This window comes from Asterias amurensis, chromosome 12 (genome assembly GCF_032118995.1).
Source record: "Asterias amurensis chromosome 12, ASM3211899v1".
Lineage (NCBI taxonomy): Eukaryota > Metazoa > Echinodermata > Asteroidea > Forcipulatida > Asteriidae > Asterias > Asterias amurensis.
In genome coordinates this window covers 7,042,710-7,055,452 of record NC_092659.1, presented here as the reverse complement: position 1 = coordinate 7,055,452, position 12,743 = coordinate 7,042,710, and the positions used below count along the sequence as shown (strand labels likewise).

Genomic DNA, 12,743 nt, shown 5'->3' with positions numbered 1-12,743 from the left:
TTTCCAAACGCCAGGAGTCGATCGCTACTCGAAAGGATCCGATGTAATCGGTAGTCGTCAAACGGGGCAGCAATACATAGACTCGCTACCATTCCTTGAGCTTTTTCTCCCTAAGATTTGTTTGTGTATTTTTGTATGGTAGCTACACCGATGTTTTGGAGTTTCGCTCTTAAGTTCAGACATTTGTTTTATTTATTTTTTATTCACAACCATTAATATACAAAGGGGTCATGTATTGCTGATTTTTAAAGTATATTTCCAGATTTTTTAAATAAACAACAAAGCAATGTGTAGCCACAGAATACAAACTCTTCATCAACTAAAAGATGATTTGTTAAAAACTGTTTATCAATACGTTATCTTTCAGATTAAGCCAATCAAAGACTGCCATTCCCTATACAAAGGATACCTGTAGCATTACTGATTTTATCGTATTTTTATAAAACTCCATTACATTTATTTCAGATTTAAAAAAATTAAAGACCACGAGTCTGCTGTGCGAACAGTTTACGATTTCATCAACGCCACGGGTCGATTTGTAAAACGGTTTATCAACATGTTATCATTTAAACGAAGTCAATCCAAGACTGCCATTACCTATACAAAGCATTCATGTAGCATTACTGATTTTATCATAAATTTATAAAGCTCCCTTATATTTATTTCAGATTTTTGAAAATTACACACCACGAGTCCCTTTGCAGCATACTTTTTATGTGTACTACACTGCTGTGCGCACAGTTTAAGATTTCATCAACGCCACGGGTCGATTTGTAAAACAGTTTATCAACACGTTATCATTCAAACGAAGCCAATCAAAGACAGTCAGTACCTAAACAAAGCATTCATGTAGCATTACTGATTTTATCATAATTTAATAAAGCTCCATTATATTTATTTCAGATTTTTGAAAATTAAAGACCACGCGAGTCCCTTTGCAGCTTAGGCTACTGTGCGTGTGTATTCAACACCGCTGTGCGCACAGTTTAAGATTTCATCAACGCCACGGGTCGATTTGTAAAACGGTTTATCAATACGGTATCATTCAAATTAGACCAATCAAAGACTGTCATTACCTAAACAAAGCATTCATGTAGCATTACTGATTTTATCATATTTTTTATAAAACTCCGTTATATTTATTTCAGATTTTTGAAAATTAAAGACCACGAGTCCCTTTGCAGCATACTGTGCGTGTGTACAACACTGCTGTGTGTACAGTTTACAATTTCATCAACGCCACGGGTCGATTTGTAAAACAGTTTATCATTACGTTATCATTTAAACGGAGCCAATCAAAGACTGCCATTTCCTATACAAAGCATTCATGTAGCAAAACTGATTTTATCATATTTTTATAATGCTCCATTATATTTATTTCAGATTTTTGAAAATTACACACCACGAGTCCCTTTGCAGCATACTGTGCGTGTGTACAACACTGCTGTGCGTACAGTTTAAGATTTCATCAACGCCACGGGTCGATTTGTAAAACGGTTTATCAATACGATATCATTCAAATTAGACAAATCAAAGACTGTCATTACCTAAACAAAGCATTCATGTAGCATTACTGATTTTATCATATTTTTATAATGCTCCATTATATTTATTGATGATTTTTGAAAATTACACACCACGAGTTCATTTGCAGCATACTGTGCCTGTGTACTGCACTGCTGTGCGTACATTTTACAATTTCATCAACGCCACGGGTCGATTTGTAAAACAGTTTATCAACACGTTATCATTCAAATTAGACCAATCAAAGACTGTCATTACCTAAACAAAGCATTCATGTAGCATTACTGAATTTATCATAATTTTATAAAGCTCCGTTATATTTATTTCAGATTTTTGAAAATTACACACCGCGAGTTCATTTGCAGCATACTGTGCACATGTACTACACTGCTGTGCGTACATTTTACAATTTCATCAACGCCACGGGTCGATTTGTAAAACAATTGATCAACACGTTATCATTCAAATTAGACCAATCAAAGACGGTCATTACCTAAACAAAGCATTCATGTAGCATTACTGATTTTATCATAATTTTATAAAGCTCCATTATATTTATTTCAGTTCTTTTTTAAATTAAAGACCACGAGTCCCTTTGCAGCACACTGTGCGTGTGTACAACACCGCTATCGCACAGTTTAAGATTTCATCAACGCCACGGGTCGATTTGTAAAACGGTTTATCAATACGATAACAAAGGATTTATTTAGTATTACTGATTTTATCCCATTTGTATAATGCTCCATTCTGTTTATTTCTGATTTTTGAATATTGTATCATAAGAAAGTGGCATCTAGAGAAGGAAGGAACAAACAAAAATCGGTGAGAAATAAAAATGTGTGGCTCTTCCATACAATATCCTCTTTTTATATCAAGTTCTTCATTTAGTTAAAATTTAAATGGCCTGTCTTAGCTCCGTAAACTTAGTAAATGACCAAAATTAGGTTCAGAAAGTTTTGTTGGTGATAGTATTAAAACAATTGAATTAAAATTAAGGGGGGAATGAAGTAATGTTTTCACATACGACACAGAAACACTTTGGTTTGATAAAGCATAGAGGAAGGCTGTCCTTCATCTATGATGTAAGTGAGTAAGCCAGCACAGACCGGCCATCAAGGACTGCAAGGCACTCAATTGGACGAAACAGTTAAATAATTTCCCAATTCTTTTGTGCATGGTGATTTGCCCATTTGTACAGTTTGTGCACAGTTCTCCAGTTTCGACCAATAGAGGGCGCTGTTTTCCAATAATTATTTTCTATAATTAAAACAACTCGTACTTTGCAAGTTTTACCATTGACGACTTTCACATGTTATTCGGGTCTACCATAAGTACATGTGGGGGAAAAATCAGGTAGTTGCTGATTTCTCTGTAAAAAATAATATATCTAGAGCGATAGTATGAATGTCACTAGTGAAGACACTCAATTTTGTCAAATAAGCAGACGATTTATTTTTGTTTGTCGTGATGGCCTAAAATTGACTGAAAAAATTGTAGGCAACTGTTCCGTACTTTCTTTTAAATCTGATTGTCTTTATTATATTTTCATTACCAGGGTGTGATTAATCCTCTTTTTTTCTCTTTTATTCCAAATAATAGTTTTTATAACTAAGATAAAATTCATGAGAAAATTAACTTAGATAAAAACCACATGAAACACCCCAGATTGTGGGCTTTCAAAACCAAAGAAAATTAGTGTAAGAATGCCTCGCATTCGGATGCTTTCGCGCTCGCAAGCTTCACGCTTTGCACATTATTTTTATTTATTTTTTTATTAGTTTATTTTCGATGTCAACAACCTATCACACCCCTGCCAATACGGTGTTAATTTTTTTTCTCTTTTTTCTTTTTTAAATTTATTTATTAATTCTTTTTGTACTTTATGCCTCCGAAGAAGGTCCTGTTTGGATCGAAAGCTAAGGCCATTTATACCTTACTCATTATATATCTTATTTGTTTATTTTATTTATTTATTTATTTATTAATAGATTTTCTTGGTCAATTTCGGCAAATTAGCAGCCAATTTAACCATCAACAACCTGTTCTAATTCGCGCGAAATCGAAAGCTACTGAAAAGGGTAATTTCGTTTTTATGATTAGTCAAAAACTGTAATGCTGCGGGGACAGCGTCATTCAATTTAACAATTCAACAAAGCAGCATTGAAATTCGCAGACGCTTCTTCAAGCTTGTGTGTCTCGAAAAAGAATGACGATACGCTAAATTGATGTGCTAAAGGAATTTTAATAACTCGACTCAATACGAAATTGAAGGGCCGAATTCTAAATTTGAAACGCAGTCACAATTGGAGAGGCAAAACAGCTTTAATTCCAGCGCATGAAAGTTAATTCCACTGCTCATTTGCCAAATTTGACCGAGGAAACCTACATTTATTCATTGGGGGGGGGGGGGGGGGCATGTATTGGAAACTGACCAAGACCTGATTTTGTATTGTGTGACAGAAATCTTGGCAGATGTTCAACTGCTAAGGTGTGAAGAGTGTTTGCCTTTACATTATAAAGGAAACAACTTTTAAACCAAGCGTGTCTTCAGTTTAGATATAAGTGAAGTTGTTTGTTTCATTACTTGAAATTGAATACATGAAAACCATTGCTCCCGGTCCATCACCAGCAATCTTTTTCTGCATTCGTGTAAGTTGTAGGACGACATAATCGAAGGACCATCAAAGGGCGGGTCCTTTTGATAAACAGTTTTACAAATCGACCCGTGGCGTCGTAAACTGTAAACTGTACACACAGCAGTGTTATACACACGCACAGTATGCTGCAAAGGGACTCGTGGTCTGTAATTTTCAAAAATCTGAAATAAATATAACGGATCTTTATAAAAATATGATAAAATCAGTAATGCTACATGAATGCTTTGTTTAGGTAATGACAGTCTTGGATTGGCTTCGTTTGATCGATAACGTATTGATAAACCGTTTTACAAATCGACCCGTGGCGTTGATGAAATTGTAAACTGTACGCACAGCAGCGGTGTAAACAGGCAACTAGGCTGCAAAGGGACTCGTGGTGTGTACTTTTCAAAAATCTGAAATAAATAGAACGGAACTTTATAAAATTATGATAAAATCAGTAATGCTACATGAATGCTTTGTTTAGGTAATGACAGTCTATGAATGGTATAATTTGAATGATAACGTATTGATAAACCGTTTTACAAATCGACCCGTGGCGTTGATGAAATCGTTGACTGTACGCACAGCAGTGATGTACACCATAAAGTATGCTGCAAAGGGACGCGTGGTTTGTAATTTTCAAAAATCTGAAATAAATATAACGGAGCTTTATAAAATTATGATAAAATCAGTAATGCTACATGAATGCTTTGTTTAGGTAATGACCGTCTTTGATTGGTCTAATTTGAATGATAACGTGTTGATCAATTGTTTTACAAATCGACCCGTGGCGTTGATGAAATTGTAAAATGTACGCACAGCAGTGTAGTACATGTGCACAGTATGCTGCAAATGAACTCGCGGTTTGTAATTTTCAAAAATCTGAAATAAATATAACGGAGCTTTATAAAATTATGATAAAATCAGTAATGCTACATGAATGCTTTGTTTAGGTAATGACAGTCTTTGATTGGTCTAATTTGAATGATAACGTACTGATAAACCGTTTTACAAATCGACCCGTGGCGTTGATGAAATCGTTGATTGTACGCGCAGCAGTGATGTACACCATAAAGTATGCTGCAAAGGGACGCGTGGTGTGTAATTTTCAAAAATCTTTAATAAATATAATGGAACTTAATAAAAATATGATAAAATCAGGAATGCTACATGAATCCTTTGTTTAGGGAATGGCAGTCTTTGATTGGTCTAATTTGAATGATAACGTACTGATAAACCGTTTTACAAATCGACCCGTGGCGTTGATGAAATCGTTGATTGTACGCGCAGCAGTGATGTACACCATAAAGTATGCTGCAAAGGGACGCGTGGTGTGTAATTTTCAAAAATCTTTAATAAATATAATGGAACTTAATAAAAATATGATAAAATCAGGAATGCTACATGAATCCTTTGTTTAGGGAATGGCAGTCTTTGATTGGTCTAATTTGAATGATAACGTATTGATAAACCGTTTTACAAATCGACCCGTGGCGTTGATGAAATTGTAAACTGTACGCACAGCAGCGATGTACACAGATAAATTAGGCTGCAAAGGGACTCGCGGTGTGTACTTTTCAAAAATCTGAAATAAATATAACGGAGCTTTATAAAATTATGATAAAATCAGTAGTGCTACATGAATGCTTTGTTTAGGTAATGACAGTCTTTGATTGGTCTAATTTGAATGATAACGTGTTGATAAACTGTTTTACAAATCGACCCGTGGCGTTGATGAAATCTTAAACTGTGCGAACAGCAGTGTAATACACGCGCACAGTATTCTACAAAGGGACTCGCGGTGTGTACTTTTAAAAAATCTGAAATAAATATAACGGAGTTTTATAAAATTATGATAAAATCAGTAATGCTACATGAATCCTTTGTTTAGGGAATGGCAGTCTTTGATTGGTTTAATTTGATTGATACCATATAGATAAACCGTTTTACAAATCGACCCGTGGCGTTGATGAAATTGTAAACTGTACGCACAGCAGTGTAGTACACACGCACAGTATGCTGCAAATGGACTCGTGGAATGTAATTTTCATAAATCTGAAACAAATATAATGGAGAATTTTAAAATTATGATAAAATCAGTAATGCTACATGAATGCTTTGTTTAGGTAATGACAGTCTTTGATTGGTCTAATTTGAATTATACCGTATTGATAAACCGATTTACATATCGACCCGTGGCGTTGATGAAATCTTAAACTGTACGCACAGCGGTGTAATATACGCGCACAGTATGCTGCAAAGGGACTCGTGGTGTGTAATTTTCAGAAATCTGAAATAAATATAACGGAGCTTTATAAAATAATAATAAAATCAGTAATGCTACATGAATGCTTTGTTTAGGTAATGACAGTCTTTGATTGGTCTAATTTGAATGATAACGTATTGATAAACCGTTTTACAAATCGACCCGTGGCGTTGATGAAATTGTAAACTGTACGCACAGCAGCGATGTACACAGATAAATTAGGCTGCAAAGGGACGCGTGGTTTGTAATTTTTAAAAATCTGAAATAAATATAACGGAGTTTTATAAAATTATGATAAAATCAGTAATGCTACATGAATCCTTTGTTTAGGGAATGGCAGTCTTTGATTGGTTTAATTTGATTGATACCATATAGATAAACCGTTTTACAAATCGACCCGTGGCGTTGATGAAATTGTAAACTGTACGCACAGCAGTGTAGTACACACGCACAGTATGCTGCAAATGGACTCGTGGAATGTAATTTTCATAAATCTGAAACAAATATAATGGAGAATTTTAAAATTATGATAAAATCAGTAATGCTACATGAATGCTTTGTTTAGGTAATGACAGTCTTTGATTGGTCTAATTTGAATTATACCGTATTGATAAACCGATTTACATATCGACCCGTGGCGTTGATGAAATCTTAAACTGTACGCACAGCGGTGTAATATACGCGCACAGTATGCTGCAAAGGGACTCGTGGTGTGTAATTTTCAGAAATCTGAAATAAATATAACGGAGCTTTATAAAATAATGATAAAATCAGTAATGCTACATGAATGCTTTGTTTAGGTAATGACAGTCTTTGATTGGTCTAATTTGAATGATAACGTATTGATAAACCGTTTTACAAATCGACCCGTGGCGTTGATGAAATTGTAAACTGTACGCACAGCAGCGATGTACACAGATAAATTAGGCTGCAAAGGGACTCGCGGTGTGTACTTTTAAAAAATCTGAAATAAATATAACGGAGCTTTATAAAATTATGATAAAATCAGTAGTGCTACATGAATGCTTTGTTTAGGTAATGACAGTCTTTGATTGGTCTAATTTGAATGATAACGTGTTGATAAACCGTTTTACAAATCGACCCGTGGCGTTGATGAAATCTTAAACTGTGCGAACAGCAGTGTAATACACGCGCACAGTATTCTACAAAGGGACTCGCGGTGTGTACTTTTAAAAAATCTGAAATAAATATAACGGAGTTTTATAAAATTATGATAAAATCAGTAATGCTACATGAATCCTTTGTTTAGGGAATGGCAGTCTTTGATTGGTTTAATTTGATTGATACCATATAGATAAACCGTTTTACAAATCGACCCGTGGCGTTGATGAAATTGTAAACTGTACGCACAGCAGTGTAGTACACACGCACAGTATGCTGCAAATGGACTCGTGGAATGTAATTTTCATAAATCTGAAACAAATATAATGGAGAATTTTAAAATTATGATAAAATCAGTAATGCTACATGAATGCTTTGTTTAGGTAATGACAGTCTTTGATTGGTCTAATTTGAATTATACCGTATTGATAAACCGATTTACTTATCGACCCGTGGCGTTGATGACATCTTAAACTGTGCGCACAGCGGTGAACGTTGTTTACACACGCACAGTAGCCTATGCTGCAAAGGGACTCGCGTGGTCTTTAATTTTTAAAAATCTCAAATAAATACAATGGAGCTTTATCAAACTATGATAAAATGAATTCTTAAACTGTACGCACGGCAAAGTGACTTGCCACAGTGGGTCCCATCCACTCGCAACACGAGAAATGCTGCACGGACTTGGTCAAGTCTAAAAGCGTTCTTAACAGTGTGGTTATTTCGGATCCTTTTCACGTGTAACGATCGACTCCTGGCGTTTGGAAACTAACATCTACCGCAATGCTTTGCTTGTGAGAAAACCGATCAGCTGATCAGGTGAATCCTCCTGTCGAGCCGGCCTCAGCCTTGACTTGAGAGCATCTTGACTGATGATTGATAAAACTTATATTTGTAAGATTCGCTCAGCTGTATTTTTAGGCATCGTGTGTCATCATCAGGTGATCGGTGGGGGAGGGAATCTTTTGTCACAACCGTAGGGATAGGGTTGAGGGCTTAAGCTTTCCCATCCAAATCCCAACTTTTGCGAGACATTTTGTTTGTTTACATACAAATCGTGGTTGATCATGCTGATTTGATGATAATGTGTGACGTGACACACCTCCCCTTCCATTGTTGTCTTCATTGTGTTCTGGAAATCTCAGCAATTCTTTATTCTTTCTTTAGAGGATTTGTTTAGGGGTGTGCTTCTAATTCTATTCAAGAGAAAAGGGGTTTGTTAATGAAGAAGATTGGAATGAAAAATAAACATCTGTTAACATGAATTGAAGTAGGTCAAACTTTTAACCAATCAGTGCTCTGGGTTTTCTAGTGCTGTGTAGTAGTATAACGTAGGCCTACCTAAATGAATGTGGGAACTTTCACATGGGCGGCCTGTTTTTAAATTTGGACACCTTATTTTGTTTGTCGTAAAATAATACTAAGTGAACAACTTGCACAGTTTTTTAATTTCCAGTCAATCTGATCAAAATGACGGACATCCTTCTCCAAATCCAGCTAAAACCCCTGGCCTGGGTCACACTTTGGTGTCATTTCTTTTTTTCAAATTGATGTTTCCTTCTGTTGACTCGCTATTTATTTGTCTTCCACTACCTAGGAAAGAAAAAACATGGACGTTCTGAAGCCACCAATTCTAAACATTGATGGCCGTTGCTATCGTTTGAATCCGGTGCAGAGGCCCCCTGAGTGGGTGGAGCATGAAGATGAAATGGAGGGATACGACGAAATGTATGATGGTATGTTGTGTGATGTGGTCCTTCAAACAATTTGGGTAGTCTTTACATAAAACACAATGTCCACAGATTAACATTAAACTCATGTGATATGATTAGTAGAAAGCTTTCCTTAAAAAAAAGTACATGATGAGGTGCTGTCATTTTTTCTGAGAAATAAGTAAAATATTATGTCATGAACAACAGTTTTCGTCTGAGTTTTATTTAGCATGTACGGTATTAATACCATATGTTTTTACATGCTAAAATAATTTTTGTCGCACTGAGCAGAATATTTTGTTTAGTGACTTGTTTTACGCACTTCTCAAAAACAACGGCACTTCAGCAAGTTATATTGAAAGGGAAGCTTTCTACCATCAATGTCTTCAAACTGTGTAATTTTAATATTCTGTGGACATTGTGTTTGTGTTATAAAAAGTACCAAAACGTTGACTAGCCAAACTTTTTTTTTTACTGATTTATAATTGTTTTAATTCTATATGATAAAACTGTTCAAAAAAAATCATTATACAATTTTAATTACCTGTGAATGTTTCATTTCAAAAGGCGGTCCTGTTTTTCAGATCCCGTTAATCTGGAGAAAGTTTTTCCATGCAAAAAGAATAATCCCTAACGGGAATACACAATCTGAGAAGCGTTACTGCAGTATAACAATGCCTCTCAGATCGTAGATTTGCGTTTCACTTCAGTCCCTGCTTGACTGCTCAGGTTTTTCCTAGTATAAATATTTTTATTGGAGTTTTGTTTCCACCATTATAAAGTTGAAACTTATACTTCCTTGTTTTCTATGCCTTGGCTTCACAGCCAGAACAAATGAAATGAAATGGTTTTTGACCGTCACTCTTGAACAAAGCTATTGACAAAATAGGAAGACCGCCAACATTAGATAGTTTAGTTGGCAGAGCGCCAGCATGTTTAGGTCACAGGTTCAAGTCCACTCTAGTCAATTTGTCTTTGTTTAGCCCTACAAATTTTGAATCTTGATTGCAGATTAGTACAACGAGGAAAGTTGTGAACTTTTAGACATAAAAGAGATGGACAAAAGATACATCCTACATAGCTCAGGTGGTAGAGCACAGGCATGTTCATAGGTTCAACTCTCGCTTTAGTCAATTTGTCTTTAGTCAATTCCAAACTATTATTAATCTCAATTGCAGATGAGTACAACGAGGAAAGTTGTGAACTTTTAGACATAAAAGAGACGGATAAAGGTTACACCCTGAACCTTGAGATCCCCAGCGGTTTCTTTGGTCACATCATCGGGAAGAACAAAGAGACAAAGAAGAAGATTGAGCGAGAGACTAAGACGCAGATTGTCTTCCCTAAGGCGCATAGTGATGAGGATTTGATAGGTAGGGTATTCGCTTTTAAAACAGAGATAATTTTCAATCTTGGGCTAGTTTGATAGTAGATGCTTAAATAGGGAGAGTCATGGATGGTTTTCAACATAATGTTGATTTATTGGCAAAAAGTGGTTTATGCTCCATCTGGTAAGGGCATAGCTGATTTGGCGGCTGAGGCTACAGCATTGACTTTTACTAAGGATGTACTATCAGCACAGATGGTGCAGATTTTAGCCAAGCCAAAGCTGTAGCCGCCAATTCAGACAAAGCCTGACAAATATTTTGACAATTGTAAACAAGATGCTCCAATCTGAAAATAGACCTAATGATGTTCATTTGAAGAGGGCACGTTCGTTTAGAGGTCTAAAGAAGGTTCCTCATTGGCCCAGCCGGTGTGCCGCCCATACATCGATGTGCGTTTGCCGTTTTTATAGCTCTAAGATGATCAGGTCAATGTATAAGGTCTATTCAAGGTTTTGTTATTGTGTTTTTATTTTGTTCATAGTTATTCGTGGAGAGCAGAAGTCAGGGATCATCTCGGCCAAAACAAGAATCGACGTAATTGTTTCGTCTGCCAGACAGAGGGAGCCATTCACTCACTTCCTGTCTATGCCGTTCAACAGCGCCCCCACACAAAACAAGTTACGCGAGTTCACGGAGGATGTGTTGAGAGACAGCAGAGGGGTATGGTTCAAATTCTAGAACTGGACTTTGTCCAAATTAAAAACAAGTTTCAGAGTAAGATTCAGGATTAGAAAATTATCCAAACATTGACTAGATTATAATAATGATACTAGTTGGTCGTTATAAAGGGCGTTATCACACCCCTAGAAGCATGTCAATGCGCTAATATTTATTTATTTTTTTGTGGGGGGGGGGGGTTGAACAAAGAATTGACTTGAGTGAGATTCGAACCAACGACCTCCGGACTATCATGCCGGCGCTCTACCAGCTGAGCCATCTAGCCCTATGTTGGAGGTGTCCCTGTTTTGTCAATATCTTTGTTCGGGGTGCCAGTCAGAAGCCATACAACCATTAACTGACGTGTAGCCACCAGAACACAGGGGCCAACCCCTTCTCTCAACTAGCTACAATCATCATCATCATCAATCATTCTCTTGTTCCTTAAGAGGGGACGTAGAGCCGCCCAACCAATGCGCTCTGCTGCCGAGTGCCACAGCTGCCCAGCCCGGGACTCGAAGTCTGCTTCCAGTTGGCCGACCCAGGTGCTGCGAGGACGGCCTCTTGGCCTCTTCCAGGCTGGGCAGGGGCGGGATCCTCTCCGTGCTTCGACGCTCAGCCTGAGGGCCACATGGGCAGGTGTATCTTGTGGGAGCCGTCTGACATGGCCAAAGAGGGAATAATACAATGCAAGTGTAAAAACCAATGGGTTTCTTTACAAGCATTGAACAACAAAAGTAGACAAGGGATACTGACTAAGTAAATCTTAAATGATTTGGGGGTTGATCAAAGACAAATTTACTAGAGCAAGATATCAATCAACCACCGGCCTCCTGACTAGTTCATTTTCAACGTTTTGTAAATGAGTGGAACAGAAACAAATCTTAGTTTACATTTCTGTTGCAGTAAATCATTATTTGTGTACAAATACAAAACTGTTTTATGCACATTTTCTCAATATGTTGTTGTTTCAGCTTAGTATGTTTTTTAAATTCACTGATGGTTTTTGGGGGGGGCTTTGTTTTCAGGATGAAGGACTGGATGTAAGTCTATTCCAGAAGCCGGCTAAGTTACATCTCACCCTTGGAACACTCGTCCTGATGTCAAGAAAAGAAGTGGTGAGTCGGAAGGGACTGATGGCAGATAATAAATCTATTTTCAAAGCAGAAATCTCCCTCAGAGGAGGCTAGTGTAGAAAGTTGAGAAAGTTTTGATTGTGTAAATAACAATAAAAGGTATGATACAGCACGGTTTTATCAACAATTCCGGCTTGTCTTGTTGAATAAGTTGAAATCTTGGCCGAATAAGTCAAACCACTCCAGCTAGAATGCAAACAGCGCAGTGAGAGTTGATCAGGGGTCTGGGTGCCTAACGAGTTCTGCCTAGGCCCAATTCCATGGAGCTATTTCAGCAGAAAATTATTGCTTAACAAGTT

At 36.8% G+C, this 12,743-nt stretch overlaps 1 protein-coding gene across 2 annotated transcripts in view; it reads left to right on the top strand.

Moving 5' to 3' along the window:
* Positions 1-8,310: 8,310 nt before the first annotated feature.
* Positions 8,311-12,743, top strand: part of LOC139944902 (activating signal cointegrator 1 complex subunit 1-like) — a 9,672-nt gene continuing 5,239 nt past the window's right edge. The window contains exons 1-5 of one of the 2 annotated variants that reach the window (XM_071942070.1): positions 8,311-8,445; positions 9,149-9,287; positions 10,442-10,636; positions 11,133-11,311; positions 12,337-12,426. In XM_071942070.1, the coding sequence (XP_071798171.1) occupies positions 9,161-9,287; positions 10,442-10,636; positions 11,133-11,311; positions 12,337-12,426 (591 nt within the window). In that variant the 5' untranslated portion in view covers positions 8,311-8,445; positions 9,149-9,160. Of the gene's footprint in view, positions 8,493-9,148; positions 9,288-10,441; positions 10,637-11,132; positions 11,312-12,336; positions 12,427-12,743 lie in introns of both variants that reach the window. The other variant, XM_071942069.1, reaches the window with a different exon arrangement.